This window comes from Mastigoproctus giganteus, chromosome 4 (genome assembly GCF_048544385.1).
Source record: "Mastigoproctus giganteus isolate SK-2022 chromosome 4, ASM4854438v1, whole genome shotgun sequence".
NCBI lineage: Eukaryota > Metazoa > Arthropoda > Arachnida > Uropygi > Thelyphonidae > Mastigoproctus > Mastigoproctus giganteus.
In genome coordinates this window covers 82,969,495-82,990,689 of record NC_143578.1, presented here as the reverse complement: position 1 = coordinate 82,990,689, position 21,195 = coordinate 82,969,495, and the positions used below count along the sequence as shown (strand labels likewise).

The 21,195-nt window shown below is 40.1% G+C and overlaps 1 protein-coding gene across 1 annotated transcript in view; it reads left to right on the top strand.

Moving 5' to 3' along the window:
* Window positions 1-18,672: 18,672 nt before the first annotated feature.
* The window catches only part of LOC150086875 (U8 snoRNA-decapping enzyme-like), a 38,795-nt gene continuing 36,272 nt past the window's right edge, over window positions 18,673-21,195 (top strand). Inside the window, exon 1 of the mRNA XM_090371639.1 lies at window positions 18,673-18,990. Within this exon, the coding sequence (XP_090227765.1) occupies window positions 18,775-18,990 (216 nt within the window). The 5' untranslated portion in view covers window positions 18,673-18,774. The remainder of the gene's footprint in view (window positions 18,991-21,195) is intronic.

The window sequence follows — 21,195 nt, the reverse complement described above, 5'->3', positions numbered from 1 at the left end:
TTTTTTCTTCTTTCGATTTCTTTTTACCTATAGGTTTCTTGGACTTTATCACTTCCAGAAAGTTGTAGTATTCCTCGTCGATATCTTGGTCCTGATCAGTCTGCAAAAGGTAAGGTAGTAAAGTTACCACTTATGGTAGTAAAAAATGAAAAAAAAAAAAAAAACTTGGGAGTGATTGTGCAGTCATATATGAGGTTTTCTCAGCAATACAGACAGCTGCCAGAGCAGATCATGGGGTATTGTCAATGATACACAGAAATGAATTTTACTAGCAGGAAAAATGAGGTGATTATTCCTTTGTATAAGGCAATGATCAGGTCACAACTTGAGTACTGCGTACAGGTCTGTAGGCCTCATTTTAGGAAGGATGTATAGAGAAAGGCAACAAAATTGGTCAGGGGATTGAATGGGTCCTCTTACCAAGAAAGTTCTGCAAATTGCAGTGGCTGGAGACTAGGCACCTGCCAGGTGATCTGTTCGAGGTGTATAAGGCCTTGAGTGGGGTCTTGGTGGAGACGTTTCTGGCATATCCCTCGTTGAAGTCGGCATTCCATTCCATTTCCATTTATTTGTACACACACACTTATTACATATATACACACACACACACAATATTTACCAGAAGATATATATACAATTTTATATATATTAACATTCTCGTTACACATATATAAGACATTACATTACACCTCCTGGTGCACTTCGTACGTGCCCAGAGTCAAGAGTGGCTCCTAGGCAAAAATTACTATCAAATTACTATATTAGTGTTACCCGTAAATGATTACATTAACTCCTATTCGTGTTTGTAAATTGCGTGTGTTCTCTGGTCGATTTGCCTGTTTTGCTGGACGTAAATAGCAAGGTTTTTTCCCTCAGTTTCTGAGGGAAAAAACCTTGCTATCTACGCCTGAGACCGAATAACTCAGCCACGGAGTGAAAAAAGCCCACTAAAGTTCCTCGCGTCATCGACGGGATTCGAACCCGGGCCTTTTCCACCCTGTGTGGGGAGGACGGTGACGATACCACTGTGCTACCCACGCAGACTGGCTCCTAGGCAAAAGCCCATCTCCACCTAGTTCATCTGTTTTGGCGCAGAACCTTAACAAATCTAGCCTAAAAACAAGTGCGAGGTATTTTACCACCGCCAATATAAGACAGCTGTTGCCCGGTCCCCTTCTCTAGGCCCGGGTTTACATTATGTATTTGTGCCGAATGCACAAGTCCCGCACCCACCGGATGTAGTGCAATACCAGTGGATGTCAACAAATGAATTACTAGTCGAGAACTTCCACAAATTATCCTCAGTTACACCCACTAATTATTATATTAAACAGATATATAGAATACTGTTTTTTTTAAATATGCTCAGAGCCTCTGAATTACTGAGAACCAAGAAAACAATATATAACATACATCTTTACAATAACAATTGGCCAAAATCAATGCAACATTAATTAACATAAATCAACACAAATAGCAATCCAATAAGTCAAAACAATAACAATTAACTTAAATCTTCTGTTTACACTTAAATCTTTTGTCTTTTGGTCATTTGTGAAGTCAATTCCCAGGAGAAGCTGAAGTTCTTAGCTGAGTCCTCAATATGAAAACTGATCCTGAAAAGGTTTGCAGAGCAGTAAAGTTATTATAGTCTTCAACTATTTACATTATTCTCCAATAAGTTTGGAACCGCACACATTAAATCCGTTCTAAGTTGAGAGTACAATGGACAGTTCAGAAGTACATGAACCCACATTTCATATTCCCCACATGTGCAGTACGGATCAGGTTCCGGGCCACACTCAAATAACTTAGCCCGGAGGGACCCATGTTCTGTTAGCAGATAAGAAGTTGCCATAGGTCTAAACCATGAAATAACTCCAGGGATTGTTGAGAATTCCACTTGCGCAATATACTTTCTTGTTACAAGCCCAAATTTGCTGTCATCCCATCTTTTTTGCCAGACAACAGTAAATTCCCTCCAAAGCCTTTAGTTCTCCCTTTTAAAGTCGCTGGCAAAAAAGTCGCTGGTGTGTGTGTGTGGGTTAACGTCAACCTCAGGTTAGAATACGCTCGTTCCCAGTAAAATGCAAAAGGTGCGCACCTGTATACTGTCTGGTGGGTCAGGTGCTGCAACACCTATCTCTCAGGTGTGTGATGCCATTCTGGTGGTTTACTTTGCAGGGCATCCTTGCACTGAAAGCCTTCTACTTTCTCTGGGTCTGAGTGGGCCTCTCAGCACAGGAGCCCAACCTTTTACTCCCTCCCTACCTCCCTCATCAAGAGGATGCCTTATTTCCCCATTCTCCCAACTACCTCTCTTATTCTTACTTTTTTTAAAACTTGGTTTCCGTCAGGAAGCTCAGGCAACCCTTGCAAAGTCTAAGAGATCGATGGACTACCTGGCTCACCTCCCTTTGGTGGTGGCGAGCAACGTGGAGTCCCACTAGGGGCCCTGCGGTGAAATAGTCAGAACAACACAACACACACTTCTGGCATTTACAGAGTTCAGTTACTTCACAAGAGTACTGATAGTGCAGTTGTGGGAAACCACCAGTGGCACCGTACCCCCAACACTATGCTACCTTCCACGCCGATTTCTCTGGATATGAATTCCATAGATCATCTCTGCAATTACGTGGATTGACAGATCCGGGTTTGGATCCTCTATCACAGACTTACAGATCTACTGGGTGCAATCTCCTGGCAACATGGTACAACAGAATTCCTTTGTAGAATCCATGCCTCGCCTTGTGGCGGAAAGAGGAGAACATACCCGCTATTAAGTAAGTGGTTATAACGTTTGAGAGCCAATTCATGAGTCCATATGTAATATGTCCACAAATTGCATGTGTTGTCTGGTTGATTTGTTGTGCTAGCGAAAAATCCGAGTTTCCGGGGAAAAAGCTTGCGATGTACACCCGAAATCGACTGACTCAGCCACGTTGTAAAAAAAAAAGGACCATAAAAATTGTGTGTGTGTGTGTGTGTGTGTGTGTGTGTGTGTGTGTGTGTGTGTGTGTGTGTGTGTGTGTGTGTGTGTGTGTGTGTGTGTGTGTGTGTGTGTGTGTGTGTGTGTGTGTGTGTGTGATAATATTTTGAGAGCCAACTCATCTGCCCACAAATTGCATGTGTTCTCTGGTTGATGAGAAAAGATGAAAGATGGAAGATGAAAAGAGAAACAGTGATTAATCTTGAACCGATGATTAACGTACAATACAAATTTCACTGTTTAGTTTGTAAAACCAGGCGTCGCCGCTACAGGGTTAAAAATAAATAACTGGTGGGTTGCACGAATCTGTAATCTGAATAGAAGTTGCAGCTGCTTACAATAAATATTGGCATTAATGTCCCTCCAAGCGATAACGAGTTTTATTTCATAATTTCAGCAAAATCTGATTTCTTGGTTGTTTTTATGCTTCCGTTGCCACCCCCCCCCCTTAAACATCCATCCATTCACTATTTTACTTGATCCCATTCTTCCAATTCTGTGTGAAAAGGTCTTGTATATATTCTCATCAAGATGGGAATGTGCTTTTGTTCATTTTATGATTTGCTTAGTTTGTCTCTGGCAATGGTTTTATGGATTTATCTCCCAGAAACTTGGCTTTTTCATCGAAATAAACTGTCCGAATACTACAATCCAATTACAAACACAACATACCGACATGTTATGCTGTTTCGGCACTTAAGTTTAACACAGTTTAACTCCAAAGTTACTCAACTATATGTTTCTTCTTCTTCTCCTTTTTGCTTCTATTTCTTCTCCTTCTACTTTTTTCTTTTTGCTTCTACTTCTTCTCCTTCTACTCCTTCTCCTTCTACGTTTCCTTTTGCTTCATATTCTTCTTCTTCTGCTGCTTTCGTTCCCCTCTAGAATTACTTGTCTCCATATTTATTTCCTGAAAATAACAAACCAGGCTAATGCAAATTTACGTCAACAAGTTTCTTGTAACTTCCCAATCCTCAATTCGTCTTCCGTACTGGAGTCCTACAGATTTTAACTGTCTTTTATGTTTGAAGTAAAAAAGAATGGACGAAAATTATGATATTAATTCATGCATAATTGGTTGGGCTATTTTTAAGAGAGGGGTAGCTTAGACCAGCCTTGCCATTTACAAAGAAGGCTTAAGTGGCGTTATAATATTTATAATTTAACAATGTCATTGGTTAGTGCATCTGCATCATTACTACATAGTTGATTTTTTTAGACAAATCGAAGTTTGTTCACATTGGCATCATTTATGGTAACATCTGATAATGTAAAATCCTTCGCAACAGTTGCCCTGCTTATAGTAACGCTTCCCGTTAAAGAAGACTATTGTTACTTACCTTCAGTTAAATATTCAGGCTGCACTGTTTGTAAATGTGTGTGGGATAATAAACACTGTTATCTGCATCTCTGTCACTATTAGACATAGAAAAAGTAAAAGGTCGAGGAAAGTGACAGTAAGAGAGGACGAAGAAGAAGAAATTCTGTCGAAAAAGGAAAGGATCAGTTACTCCTCAAATCTACACCCACTCAGGTAGTTCTCTCATAAATCCCTCGAATAGGCAATGCTTCCCCAGTACCGAAGACTGTTCTTACCCATTTTCGGTAACGAAGGATACAATCAGACCTCTTCCCCCAAACGGCACCGGTTCGAAGCTTCTTGGTCTCTCATCGGTGGGCAAGTATAAGGGTTGACAACCCAGTTGTGAGTTATTTACACAGTGTGAGAGACGCCAAAAGGTGTGCTTCTTATACGTCTATTAAACTGAAATTAAGTAGCTGTTGTCGTTGTTATTTGGTTTTTAGGAGCATTAGCAACTAAGGCCATATTGCTCCAGTGATATGCGGTGGTCATTCCCTGACCTTTCCGCATCCTCCATATTTGGTGGTGACGGGCTCGAAGCCCCGTCTAATCAAGAAGCGTGTGCTACGCACTGCTGCTCCTGCCCACCTGGCTATGGTAAGTAGCAGTAGTCTTCTCTAATAGAAAGTGTTACTTATTTGAAGTACAGTATAAGGAGGTCAACTTGCTGTGATGGATTTCACATGAGATGTTACAATAACGATGCCAATGTACAAACTTTGTACATTGGCATCGTCTAAAAAATTTTGTACATTGGTCTCGTCTACAAACTTTGTCTAAAAAAATTCAACTATTTAGTAATGATGCAAATGCACTAACTAATGCCAGAGTTTGAAGCTTTCTGCCCTAAAATATTATTAATTTAACGTCTTTAAATCATTGCTTTATGATGCATTCAAAAAATGAAACGAAAGACAAATCAGAAAAAAAAAAAATTTAATGTTTCATAATTCGGTCTCTTATTTTTCTTATTATGAAAGTCATAGCACATAAAATTCTATGTAGCAGTACTCTTGAATTTCCCAATTATATCCCGTCAGTTTTGCAAGAAGAATTAGTCATCACATTCAGCATTTAAAAAGGCTGGAAATGAATAATGTCATACTGCACCCTAGACACCTGACATCTATTGTTAACGTTATATTGAGATTTCTCTACGTCGTGCTTGAAATGATGCAATGGTTCACTGCAGCTGTGGTACATTCAAAAGGTTTCCGTTAACTCTATGGTATAAGTTATCAGACGCATTTATGTATGTATTAGTTTACTTTTTTCCCTTGCAATACAGCCATAGTTACGAAACGTCGAAAACTCATAAACACATAAAGCTGCAATAGCATCCATACCTTGATTACAATCAGTGAACAATTTATTAGGAACATCATCCAGAAAGAAATAATGATCTAGGACTTCTAGGTCAGTGTCGGTTAGACATTTTCGTTCGTGTAGCTTTAAAGCCATTTTAGAAAACCTTAACTACTAAGTGAAAGAAATCATTATATATCATATGAAAAAAAATCATGTAAATAGTTATTTACACTGAGCGATCACTGAATTATGACCACCCCTATGAAAACTCAATGCGATCCGTTTACCACGTGAGGTACGAGAGTGCGGAGTTAGTCGACTTACGTAGCATAGATAAGGTGTCAGGGGTTCAGCAGGTATATAAGGTATAAGGTATGTTCGTGTCAGACGGCGCCTGGGATTTCTCCCATCTCCGCGTATGTTCGCTGTATCGAGGACAGTACACTGTTAAGCCAGAGACTTGAAAGTGTGTGGGTCATGTCTGTGCAGTGTGATCTGTTGTGCCCATTGTTTGTCCGGCTTATTGGCCGCCTGGCCCCTGGTGGGGGTTCAGCAGGTAGTAAAATTCTGAGCGTGATGGGTAAAAGGAAGGATTTATCGGACTAGTGACATAGTGTTTTTTGACAAGCGGCACCGGTGCTTTCGCACAACTCCGCATTTGGATGTCTTGTGAAGTAAGACAGTACTGTCAAGCCAGATAGCATATGTTAGTGTATGTTCATGTTTCCTTAGTGCGGGTTATGTTGTTCATCTGGCCGCTTAGCCTAGAGTCTGTGGAGCACCACAGACCGCTAGTTACCGTCACTGGCACTGGGAGCCGGACCAGGTAAGTGCGAACTCTGGCGGGCCAACCCTGGGGTTAGCCTGAGCTTCTCAGGGAGGGCAGGATTTATCGGACTTTGATAAAGGACAGGTTGTGGGTGCTCGACGAGCTGGTGCCTCGATTTTCCAAACGGCTGAACTGGTGGGGTGTTCGAGAGCCGCCATAGTTAAAGTGTGTTGTGTGACCATTTTGGAATCAAAACGGTCAAACAACGACCCGAAGGCAAAATTGCAAAGGTCAGCGAAAGGTTGATGTTAGAGGTGAGGGCCGGGTCCGACTACTCGTACAGGCGAACAGGTGCAGCACTGTTGAAGAGTTGACTACCCAATACAACATGGGCCAAGACGGAACAATATCTAGCATAACCATGCGTCGCACGCGCGCACGTATGGGCTATACCAGCAGACAGCCCCTACGGCATCCTCTCCTAACCAAGGTTCATCGGCGTAAAAAAAGACTCGCCTGGTGCAAAGAGCATGCAATTGGACGTTAGAAGACTAGAAGGTGTGCTGGTCGGAGGAGTCAAGTTATTTACTCCACACCGTGGATAGTTGTGTTCGGATTTGGTGCAACAACATGAGGCTCTTCATCCATCATGCATGGTATCAAAAGTGCAGGCCCATGGAGGCGGTTGTATGGTGTGTGGCATATTTCGCTGGCAGGAACTTGAACCTCTACTGCAAGTGGAACAACGTATCAGTGGTCTACGCTATCATAAACTGTTGCTAACTGTGTACACCCCGCTATCTTACACTTTTTCCCGAATGACAATGCGCCGACCCATCGGGCACTTTTTGTGAAGGAATGGTTTGAGGAACACAGTTCTGACTTCCAGCACATCGACTGGCCTCCGAACTCCCCCATATTAATCCCATAGAGCACTTGTGGGACACTATGGAAAGGCATATCAGGCGTCTAGATATACCAATAACCTTCATACTTGCATTGCAGACCTATTACATACAATTTGGTTGGCCATGCCTCCCGATCGCTTCCGACATCTTATCGATGTCATGCCATGTGGGATAGCTGCTGTACTGAGGGCAAAAGGAGGACCTAAGCAGTATTAGGTAGGTGGTCATAATTTAGTGATCACTCAGTGTACATTAACAAAAAAATTGTTTTAATATTTCTGAACACTCCTCAAATAGGCCTGGTGAGTGCAATGATGCCATTCAACTCAGGATTTCTAAACTAATCAATACCATGACTCCCAGGTCGGCTTTACAGTAGCAAAGTGACGCAGTTGCTCCACGGCCCTAAGATCATTGGAAAATTTTGGAAAAACTCAATTGCTGTTGGTCGGGGAGGGGAACGGACCATAGTTTTGCGCGGCTCTAAAAATATGTGCGGAAAGGTCTCGGATTACCTAAATTTCATGAAATTTCTAGTTATCAAATATAGTTGCTCAGCCGTTGAGAATTTCCATTTGGAAGTACACTGGTGTTCAAAGAAAGTACATCACCCGTTAAATTTGTAACTGTCGTCCGAATAACGTAAGTATATGGCAATATTTCTTACAGATTGCATCAGATAAGATAGACACGAGTAGGTGATTACGTAATATTGCATCAGCTGTTACTTTAAGCTATATAAGCACGCTCTGCATGAGTTGCAGTCATTCCTTACTTGTGTGTCAGGATGACTAGTTACGTGCAGTTGACACCACGAAGAAAGAGTGCTATTGTTTCTTCACTTGAGGAAGGATGTTCTTCCCGTAATATTGCTTATAGAGTGTCTTGAAATCAGTCGACAGTGAGTAGATTTCTTTCCAAACTCAAGAATACTGGTTCTGTTAATAGGAAAAAAGCAACCGGATGCAAACGAGCCTCTATGCCAAAACAGGACCGCGTTTTGAAGCGGTTATACCTTAAAAACCGTAAAGTTTCTTCATCTGAGCTGAAAAGAGAATGGGAAAAACATACAGGAGTGGTAGCAAGTGCAGTAACAGTCAGAAGACGACGCCTCTTCAAAAATGGACTTGTAGCCCGTCGTCCTAAAAAGAAGCCCCTGCTCACACATAAAATGAAAAAGGCCCGATTAATTTTGTGTAAGGAGCATGTCAAATGGACCCCACAGCAGTGGAAGTCAGTTATTTTCTAGGATGAGAAGAAAGAAATTCAGCCTGCATGGCTCTGATGGGGGGGGGGACAAACGATTTGCCATAGATGTGGTGAAGTATGCCATCCAGACTGTATGATGTCTAAAGTGAAATTCCCTAGCAGCAAATGATATGGGGGTGCATTTCGTATCGCGGAGTAGGTCACCTGCAGTTTATAAAAGGTTCCGTAATTTCCAATGGATACCTGGCTATATTGGAAGGCAAATTGCTGCCAACCATTAGAGACCATTTAAACCTGCCAAGTAACTGCATTTTTCAGGACGACTCTGCTCCTTGTCATAGGATAGAGGGCGATTCAAGCCTGCCATGACATTGTGTTTGTGTGCTCCTGCTTTTGTTGAATATATCTACCGATCTAGGCCACCTTACTGAAGAAATGTCACCTCGCTTTTGCGAAGTATTGGTAAGTTTAGTGATATAAGTTTGATAAAGATTGGTATAGGGGTTGTTAAGAAATAAGCAGATGAAAATTTACAGACTAGTAATTTTTTTTTAATGAGCTCTCTCCATAGACTTTCAATGGTAATTCTGAAAGCACATGGTATACCTAAGACTAATGTGGCTGACTACCTGTAGTGTAACATAGGAAAAGCATTGGCAGCCATTATACTTAGAGAAGCAGCCAATAGGGAGTCATTGATGTTTTTGGAAGGAAAACTTTTTTCGTAGTGGCCATCTTGTCTGTAGCGCCATCTACATAGAATAATTTAAAATAATATAATTGAAATGGAAAATATAAGACCCTCAAAGTGCTATATGAGTGGACAGTATTCTCATACGACTATATAGAAATATACCGTAAATTAGATGTGGGCTCTTTTGGTATTTTTGGGTGTGCCCTTTGAACTCAAATATATCTTCACCTATTGGTTGAATTGGGACCAAACTTTGTACAGAAATCCCCCTCCAAATTACTCAATTTACATAATTATTTTGGTGCCACCTGATAGCTAGAACGGAAGTTACAAAACTCATTATTTTGCAATTTCAAAAAATTCATGCAATTTTTCATCCAGCTGGTTAGACAGACCATAGTTTTCCAGTATATAAAAACTTTATATACTGTTATTTTTTTGAAAGGTTATTGGTAAGTAATTTGAATACAAGAATCAAGACCAGAAGAATAACTTGAAAGAAGATAAATTCAAATTGGAGCGATACAAAATATTTTAATTTCAGGGAAGACTGGAATATTATTTTAAATTATATACAGGGTGTCTAAAATTTATTGGTACAAACGTTTAGGGGAGGTAGGTAACATCTAAAGGAATGTGAATCGCATAGGAACCCATAACAGTAAACGTCACCGTAAGTCGGTACACGGCGTTGTTCATCAGTTCACGAGAGGGAAAATTTCTGGTTTACTCATTCAAGCAGTAGTCGCTGCACGAAGAGCATGCATCGATATACGAACTGTGAGCTGGCAGACATGCATCTAGTGTATGGATTAGCAGAGGGCAATGGACGACCCGCTCAACGAATTTATGGAGAACGCTTCCCAGACATGTACAGGACCATCGTTTGTTTTCGCGGGTGCATCAAACTTTGTGCGATTATGGGTCATTTAGAGGTAACAGGAGTAGTGCGGGCAGACCACGTTCGACGCGAACTCCCGCCATGGAAGAAAGTGTGTGAATGCCGTCCAGAATAATCCTACTACCAGCACACGTGCTGTTGCCTCTGCCTTAGGAATGTCTCGTTGCAGTGTACAGCATGTCTGGCACGACGATTCCTTAAACCCCTTTCATCTGCAAAGGGTTCAGTTGCTGCTTCCCCAAGATCATCCTGCACATGTGGCTTTTGCGCAGTGGTTTCTCCAAGAAAGTGTTGAAGACTTGAATTTTCGAGCCTATGTTTTGGTCATGGATGAGGCTTATTTCACTCGGGAAGACTTCTTCAATCAGCATAATGCTCATGTGTGTGCTCACGACAACCCACACGGTGTGCGCCCCCATGCGGCACAACATCTCTTCGCAATAAATGTGTGGGCAGGTATGGTCGGTGACTGTTAGTCGGCCCGTACCAGGGTTACTTGACGATGTTCCAGCAAATGTGAGACGCAACATTTGGTTTAAGCATGACGGGGCGCCTGCCCATTATGGAAGGTGTGTTCGTGACCATTTGAACAGGCGTTTTGGGCGTCAATGGGTTGGCCGTGGTGAACCCGTTGCCTGGCCGTGGTGAACCCCCACGCTCACCTGATTTATCGAGCCTTGATTTCTTTCTGTGGGGGGTCCTGAAATCTAACGTGTATGAATCGCCTGTGGAGATGGCAATGGATCTCGTGGCGAGACTCGTCTGCGCTGCTGCTACTGCTACTGTCAAAGAAACTCCAGGTGTGTTCGACCGTGTCCGCCAATCCATGCTGCATCGGTGTCATCGCGTCTCGTGGTGGACCTTCGAGCATCTGTTGTAACATCATGAAATGCATCCATCTCGTACTCCATTGTTAATATTATGTCAAATAAATGTTTACCACTAATTACTGTCTTGTGTCATTTCTGTTTCTTGTGCTTCTGCTACTACTTTCCCGTGACGTTTCCGGTTATGGGTTTCTATGCGATTCACATTCCTTTATATGTTACCTACCTCCCCTAAACATTTGTACCAATATTTTTGAGACACCCTGTATTTTGTGTGTACTGTTTAACTCATCAACACAACACTATGGATTTTAGTGTATCACCTGTGCATGATTCTAATGGGGACTTACCTTCGTCGGTTGCAGAAAAGCCTACTAAATCAGCTAGGAAAAAACATCCTACCGTATTAAAATTAACAAGAAGTGATCAGAACAATTCGGCAATGATAAATCTATTTCATCTGCTTCTGATCCCAGTAGTTCTGACTTGTATAAAAATCCAAATCAAAACAAAGACCTCAGTGGTACTTTCAACAATGACCAAGATTAAACAAGCACTCGGAGAGTTTTTATCTGCAGATAGCAGCAAAGTCTCTAAGGCAGCCTCAAACTATATACATCGTTTGTGGTCAGACTTGGAGTCACTGACGAATGCATTATTGATCGACAATGAACGATTGAAAGTAAAAACATCAGAATTACAAATACGCACTGAGATTTTTCACCATCTAATCAAGGACCAACCCAAACAGTGTACCTTTGCTGAAGCAGTTAGAGGATCAACTGCTGCTGCAGCAGGCATTCAACGTACTGAAAATATTGTACATAAATTTAGAGGAGAAGATGAACAATTACAAAATCATTTTTGTCAACTTCCTTTGGACGAAGGTGTTATTCCCCATCAAAATATAACTTTAATAACCCTAAAAACATCATTAAATTGAGACCTAATGCCGATTCTCAAATTTCATCCAGTCAGGATGTTAGAATTAAAGTGACAGAGGTGTTCAAAAAAAAAAAAAAACATCGAGATATTAAAATCAAAAATGTGAGGTTGCTAAGAAACAAAGGTCTCTTAATTGAAACTACTAACCCGATGGATGCAAATAAAATTAGCAAAATGACGCAGCTGACAAATGCAGGTTTGGCTATGGACAAACCACGGTTACTAGACCGCACGATTTTAATTTACGGTGTGCTGAAGGAACATACAAAGGAGGATATTTTAGAAGATTTGTTTATAAACCTAAAAGATCATGGGTTTGAACAAGAGGAAGTTAAAAAAGGTAAAACGTTCAGATTTAATTCAGGCTCTGGAAATAAAATAACAAACTGAGTAATAGGATTCACCCCTCACCCCCAAAAATTTTTAAATGCTTAATACAGAATGATTGTATCTTTCTTGACTTCATTTCACATAAATTCCGTCGTTTCACAGTGGTCACTAAATGTTTCCGCTGTCTGGCCTATGGCCATTCAGCTTTAAATTGCACACATAAGACCGTGTCTTGTGGCCACTGTGGAGACGGTGGACATGTGTTTGCTGAATGCACGCACAGGGAAGAACCTCCTCGGTGTGTCAATTGTAAAAGACGCAACAGAGATTATCAGCATTCAGTCCGAGACAATAACTGTCCGGAGTATTAACGAGCTGTTGAACTAGTAAACCAGAAAACTCATAATGAATAATACGGCCACTACAAATTTTTCTAACGTTGTGGGTGTGAACTTTATAAAAATACTGCAAATAAACTGGCAGCGTTCACGAGTGGCCATGGAAGAAGTAAGTGTGGCGATGATTGAAATAATTATGATCTTATATGTTTTCAAGAACGTTATTATTCGGCCCAAGTAGGGAGCTTGATTCACAGGGTTATGGGATTCCCGTTATCCCTCAGAATTGTTCATTCTATAGAAACCCCTCCTAAAACTGCAACAGTAATATGCAATCATGAATTAGTAGTGACACCCATCTCGGGAGAGTGTACAGACACTAACTTGTCTTCTGATCTCGTCTCTAATTATTACTTTTCATCTAGTTTCTCTGTATTGCCCTCCGTCAGCAGATATTCAAACGTCCTTACAGCAACTGGATCGTATATGCACAAAATTTGCTTCAGGGAATTTAATTATATGCGCTGATTTCAATGCCAAATCATCTTTTGGCACAGCAGAAAATCAGACAACAGAGGTTCTACTGTGGAAGATTTAATATTGTCTTACAATTTAGTAGTTCAAAATTTGCCAAACAGACCTTACACATTCTCGTTCTTAAAAGAAACATCAAACATTGATGTAACTATCACCTATGTTAAACTGGACGAACAGATAACTAATTGGAATATTCTACCATCACTTATTAACAGTGATCATAATGCTATAGTATTCAGTATCAAACCCACAGTTAGAAATGCGGATCTACAGCTGGTGGACTTGAGAAGATATTCTATGGAAAAAATTAAATGGGACATGTTTAAGAATTTTTTAAATTTGTTCTTTCGTCCTGAGGTGGCTTCTACTTTAAATTCCTTATCTGCCATAGAATATTCAAACTATGTTCAGTCACATTTATTCCTTGCTATGAGCTACTCTGCTAAACGTAAACAATCCAGACGCTCATCTGTTCCCAGGTGGACTTCGGAACTTACTGCATTAAGAACCCAAACCATGAATGATAGGAAAACTTACCAACGAAGCAGGCACCAGGCAGACACTGATGTCCAGAGACTGAAACAATAATACAGTGATCTAAGGAAAAGGCTACATAAAGCCATCACAGATACAAAAATTGAATGTTGGCAAAACTTTGTTCGTAACACGGGAAACACCGAACCGTGGGGTCTAGTATACAAGATTTCCAGGAACAAGTTAATCTCCGGAGACATATATAACACTGTTATAGTGGACGGACAAGAAACCACCGACAGGTATTCTACTGTTGATACTATTGTAAATAAGCTTTTTCCTCAAGACAATCTAGAGGATGATTCTCCCAAACAATCAGAAATTAGGAGAGACAATGAACAATATATTGGAACATGTGACGTCAATCCTTTTACTCTCGTTGAACTAGGAATAGCTGTTTCCAAACTAAACAGTAAAAAATGTCCAGGGATGGATCACCCCTGAATAGAAAACCAGATAATAGTCAAATTTTATGACCTATTTCCCAATATCCTCCTCAATCTCATGAACAAGTGTTATATCGAGGGAGTCTTTCCAAGACTGTGGAAGATTGCCCTACTTAAAGTTTTACATAAGCCTGGGAAGTCGACATCTAATCCCAGGGCATACAGACCACCCTCCCTATTGGCAACTTGGAGAAACTTTTTGAAAGGCTGCTCTCTCCAAGAATACAAAAAATGTTAATCAATTAATCAGTTCGGGTTTAAAAAGATTCTTCAACAGAAGATGCCATTGCCACCCTCAAGAACTATCTAGAAAACTCCCAAGCTAATTACGTGTTGGCAGTGTTTATTGACTTTGAGGGGGCTTTTGACACGGTATGGTGGGAGAATGCCCTTGTGTCAATGCGCTTGGGAAGATGTGACAACTATACTTATAGAATCACCAGGTCCATTAGAGATCCTTACACATCCATTAGAATTTGTTCAAAACTCCTAGTGTATTCAGCTACAGTTTCCCGAGAATGCCCTCAGGGATCGGTATTGGGGCCTCTCCTCTGGAACGCAGTCTTAGATCAGTGGATGACAGACCACGAGGAGGCTATGAAAATCGCTTACGCCGACGACTTAGTAATTGCTGTTGAGGGCCATTCGAGGAGGATACTCGAGGGGAAAATGCAAATTACATTAAATCATCTATTTTTTGTATGGACCAAACTTAGCAAACTAAAAATATCACCAACAAAGACCAAATTTATGACCTTCAAAGCTCATTTTAACTATAAGCGACCTCTTAGGATCTTGATAGACAACTCTCAAATCCCATATGTATCCCAAAACCAATATTTAGGCATCCTAAGCGATGATAAATTATGCTTTCTGCCCCATGTATGTAAACTTAGAGATAAAATAAGGGATTTTACTGCCTCAATAATAAGAATATCAAGGAAAGAATGGGGACTTAGTAAAAGGATCCTGTTTTTATATTATAAAACAATATTTCTGCCAATAGTCTCATATGCGGCAACCATTTGGTATCACAGAGTCATAACCGTTAAAATGAAAATGAAACTTATTTTTCTTCAAAGATCCATGTTATTATCTGTTTTAAATTCCCCTAGAACTGTACCAAACAACGCATTACAAGTCTTAGCAGGAACCATTCCCCTGGATCTATATCGTATTCAAGGGGATGACAGGTCTGCTTAGGAAAGGTTTGGCGTCGGAACTAATGGGAATAACACCTGATCCAGTGAACGAGGTCAAACAAGAGAAGAAAAGATTGTGGGAACATCTGACATCTGTGGCAGGATCGGTGGAATGCCAGCGAACAGGATCCCTTCACCCTCGAGGAAATTAGATGTAGGATGTACAGATGAATTATTAAAGAAACATATACTAAGATTATTTGTTTAGGTTCTCAGCTGGTTGGAAGTCGCAGATCGGATGCTTCGTTAGAACTCTAATGGGAGGATATACAGGGACCCTTAGGTGTTAACAGGATTCTCAAAAGAAAGCTGAATGGTTCTGAGGGTGATACCTGAAATTAAAAACTAAGCAGCTAAATGGAAACATAGTTTACAAGCATAATTTCTTCTGAAACTTATGCAGTTATAAGTTGTGTGGTCTTAAGTGAGATCTAGATCTGTGACCATATAGATGAGAACTACCGCATACACAAACTTGAAAACTACATGAACTTAACGAAACGTATTTTTCACAACGAGAACTTTTGTAAGTGAAAATACCCCATTTTCTTATCTATGGACTATCATTGGAATTCCAAATCATACACAAGTTAGGATTCTCGGTAAAAAGAGAATAATTAGAAGACTTCAGCAACTAGAAGAGAACCACCTGAAGAAGAGTTTTAAGACTTATGCTGGCCCAGAACGGAGAAGACTACTTGGACTGACTTCTTTCTTGAATGAAATCAAACTGGGACAGTTCAACTTGTGACTTCATTTGAAAATAAGAAAATGTACTGAGAATAACTGAACTGTGGTGAAAAAGACTAAGTTCCTCCTTTGTGAATTGGGGATACATTTGCACTTCTCCAGTCCGTCGGGGACCTCCCCTGATTCCAAGAATGCTCTAATAATTATGGCTAAGGGTTTGCTTAGTTGCTTTGCCGTTTCCTTTAATATAACTGGATAGATCCCATCCACCTCAGGTGCCTTTCTTATGTTTAACTTCAACAATTCCTCCTCCACTTTGCTCTGTTATTACAAAATCATTAAGCACCCTGCTACAATTTGATAACCTTCTGCCGTTTTCAAACCTTAAATAACTCATGTGTGAATGTAGATGCAAAATACTCATTCAGTTTGTTTGCTATCTGAGCAGGATCATCAACAGCGGAACCATTGATATCAACTGGACCAATCAGTGTGGACCAATTAGAGTTTATATAAGTAAAAAAATCCTTAGTTTTCTTAGCATCCTTTGCCAATGATTTCTCCTAATCTGCCTTCACTTACCTAATCTCTTTTGTGACTTGATTACATACTAGCTTATATCTGCCATAGGCTTCTGTATCGCTTGTTAATTTATATGCATCCCATGCAGTTTTCTTCTCTGTTACGAGTCTCATTAGTTCATTTGGTAACCATTTAAGCCTAAATCTTGAACAATATTTCTTAATAGGTATGAAACTTTTAGTAGCTTCCACGATTAATTCCTTGAATGCTTCCCACTTACCATTTACTGTTAGTAACATCGTCAGTTGATCCCACTGTACAGAATTTAAAAACTGTGTGAGACCACTGTACTCACCTTTACGGAAGCAAAAACTCTTTCCTTTACCCCTGATGGTAATTATATCTTTAAGTAAATCCCACATCAGTACACTGCCACTTAGTGGTGCCTTTATCTGGAAATTCTTAATACACAAATGATCACTGCTGATAACCAGATCAAGAGTATTCCTCCCTCTAGTTGCCTCCCGAACATGCTGATGTAGAAAACAATCATCCAATAAATCCACAAAAGTCTTACTAGTGTGTTAGTGACCAACCCACAAGTTCCAGTCAATATCTGGGAAGTTAAAATCCCCCATTATAAGACATTCTGATTTACTAGCACACTCTATTTCTCTGTACAATTTTTCATTGTACTCATTCGAGTCATTAGGCGTATAACACACTCCTACTCTTATTTTTGCTTTCACAGTGCTTATGTCACACCAAATTGGCTCAACTGTGCACTGTTCACTATATCAACTGGATGCACTTCTTTTGATTTTATGTTTTTCTTAATTAACAGCATGACACCTCCTCCCTTTCTATCCTATCCTTTCTGTACACATTGTACTCCTCAAATTCCATTTCTGCATTCCTAATATCAGTGTGACACCACGTCTCTGATATCCCAACAATATCCACCTTTGATGTCTTGACCAACACTTCCAATTCATCAAATTTATTTACTATACTTCTAGTTTGGTATACATGGAAGCATACATGCACCGATTCCTATTCACCCTTACACATCCCATATAATCACCTGTTCCACGATGACTGCCATCAGTCTCTGAAACCTCCAGCATCCCTCGCTCCAGGTCGCTACTTATTCTAATAGAAGTTGTGCAAGAATCACCTTCACCTCTGCCTGCGGCTACTTTTAACCTTTTAGTCTGTGAACCCCCCTTCCCACAAGATTGCAGTTTTCCGACCCACCTAACTGCCTCGATAGCAACAGCAAATATTCTTGCACCCTTTCTATTTAAGTGTATCCCATCCCTGTAGAATCAATCTCCCCTGTTAACAAGCAGAGACCATGCTGGAAAAAATTCTCCCCCTTGAGCCTTGCACATTCCCTCCAGGGCTGAACTGATTGACAAGGCTCTCATCATGTACTCCCTCCTATCTGGGCAAAATTGCAGACACGTGATCCGATTGAGGTGTATAAGGTCTTGAATGGGTTGAGCACACTGAATTCTGATGGGATTCTTCCGCTTGCTCAGATTACAACCTGAGGGGGCATAAATTCAAATTGAGGAAAGAGAGTTGCAGAATAGATGTGTGGTAATTTGTCTTTAGCCAGCGAGTGGTTACTTGCTGGATCAAACTTCCATTTGTCGTTGTGGAAGTTGATAGCTTAAATAAATTCGAGGGTCTGGTCAAATTTTTAGTGGGAATGGTTGTGTGTAATTGTTTGTTTTTTTCTGATGCTACATAAACTCATACGCTTGCTTTCTTGCATCGCATGCCTCTACTACTACTATCCGATGGTTTTTTCCGTTCAGGCGGGCCTTGTTCTCCTTCTGTTTTTAACTGCTGTGCCCATATGATTCCAAGGTATTTGTAGGTTTCTCCGCATGTAATGGCTTTGATCTCTTTACCATTGTGCAGTTTGGTAATTTAGGTCGACTTATTTTACCTGATGCGATCCGTGGACCGTGCATTTGTCTAGACCAAATTCGACGTCCTAGTTCACTATTAATATTATTAAAATGGTACACTTGGTACCACTGTAACCCTGAAGCGGTGTGAGAACCGGACCAGAAATGGATGTTTTGCTAGAACCGGAGGCTTAAAAAATTTACGGTTCCATTCCCTAATATCATTTTTTTTTTTTATTTATTTTAAATGTTGCTTTAATTAAATGTCCCCAAGAGGGATCTGAGGTTTCGATGTAGCAACCACAGAGATGATAGCAACTATGATAAACGTAACGTGATGTTTATAAGTGGAAGTTTGATGATGGGGGACGTATGCAATGATGAGCCTACAGGTGATATGGATCTGTTAATGATGAATGAAAAGTTCGAACAAATTTCGCTGAAAGATGCATTGAATCTCGAAAATTACAGACACGCAGCACATTGTTTCATATATGCTCCAGCTCCTAACAAAAAAATATTTCAAAAATATGAAATGAATACAGCCGTGTTGGTATGTATGTATGTATATACTGTGTATATATATATATATCGCTCACTGGCAGCAATAGTGGCTTAACTCAAAAGTCGTAATTGTGAGATAATCGATGAGAAAAATTTGGCTTTTAAAATTAGTTTCTTTAGAAACGAAGAAATTATGTGATTGTTGAAATAGTGATTCATCTTATCATGTTGATAACCAGGTAACCAGAATTTCAAAAATTTAATCCCCTCTTTTGAGTTTCCACTATTGCACCAACAAATACTCAAAATTTGTGACTTGAGTCTCATAAAGATCGAGGGTAATTAGGATGAACAAAAAAAAAAAAAAAAAAAATATATATATATATATATTAAAAAAGAACTTTGTTCATATATAAACCCAGGAACATATATGAACTACATTTTAATCTTTGAGAACAAAATTGTGACAAAGCAAAAATAAGAACAAGAAGTTTGTACCGAATTACTGGTAGTAGTAGTAGCAGCAGCATGTGATGCAAGAAAGCAAGTGTATGAGCTTATGCACCCTGTATCTGCTATATCCCTTCATTCCCCTCACCAATCTTGTTGCCCTTCTCTGTACACGCTCAAGTAAATCTACATCCTTCCTAAAATGAGGCCTCCAGACCTGTACGCAGTACTCATGGCGTGGCCTGACCATTGCCTTATACAGAGGGACAATCACCTCTTTCTCCTTGCTAGCAAAATTCCTATATATCATTGACAAAACCCCATGACCTGCCCTGGCAGCCTGTCTGCATTGCTCAGAAAACTTCATATCTGACTGCACAATTACTCCCAGGTCTTTTTCATTTTCTACCATCTTAAGTATAGTACTACACAGTTGGTACGTTTCTCTGGGGTTACTTCTACCCATATGCAGTACTTTGCATTTGTCAAGGTTAAACTTCAGTTGCCACTTCTTAGCCTTCTGCCCAAATTATCTAGATCCTGTTGAAGTAGCACACTGCCATTACTGTTAGTGATGTGTGATTAGTGTCATTAACAACCCTGCCAAACTTTGTATCATCTGCAAACTTCGACATTAAGCCTGATATACCTTCATCAATATCATTGATAAATATACAAAACAACAATGGACCCAACACGAAACCCTGTGGGATTCCACTAATAACATTAGTCCACGAAGAGCAGCACCCATTGATTACCACCCTCTGTCTTCTCCCAGTTAACCATCATCCTTTTATCCATTTTAGCAACTTACCCTTAATACCATTCTGCTCCAATTTGTACAATAGTCTTCCATGCACAACAGTGTCAAAAGCTTTCCTGAAATCCAAATATATGATATCAAAATTGTTTTTTTGCATCCAGTTCCTATGTAACCACATCATAATATCCTATGAAATTTGTCAGACAAGACTTTTCCTTAACAAACCCATGCTGTCTGAATTATTGCTGCAGTCTTGTCTAGATGATCCTGCAATGCATCTTTAACCAGTGACTCCATTATTTTATCCGGAACAGAAGTTAAACTAACTGGTCTGTAATTACTCGTGTCACCGTTCGATTCCCCTTTGTGAATTGGGGATACATTTGCACTTCTCCAGTCCGTGGGAACTTCCCCTGAGTCCAAGGATGCTCTCATAATTATGGCTAAGGGTTTGCTTAGTTGCTTTGCCGCCTCCTTTAATATAACTGGATAGATTCCATCAGCCCCAGGTGCATTTCTTATGTTTAACTTCAACAATTTCTCCTCCACTTTGCTCTCAGTTATTACAAAATCATTAAGCACCCTGCTACAATTTGATAACCTTCTGCCATTTTCAAACCTTAATAATTCCTCATGTGTGAATGTAGATGCAAAAATACTCAGTTTGTTTGCTATCTGAGCAGGATCGTCAACAGTCGAACCATCGATGTCAAGTGGACCAATCAGATTCATCCCCTTCCTTTTAGAGTATATAAGTAAAGAAATCCTTGCTGTTTTTCTTAACATCTTTTGCCAAGGATTTCTCGTAATCTGCCTTCGCCTGCCTAACCTTCTTTGTGACCTGATTACAGACTAGCTTATATCTGCCATAGGCTTCTGAATCGCTTGATAATTTATATGCATCCCATACATTTTTCTTCTCTGTTACGAGTCTCATTAGTTTGTGGTGTACAACAAGTAAAAATTTGGAAGAATTTAGTCATTTTTATAAAAATCTAATCCTTCCGTAAATCAACTTTTAGACTTATAAAAACAGGCATG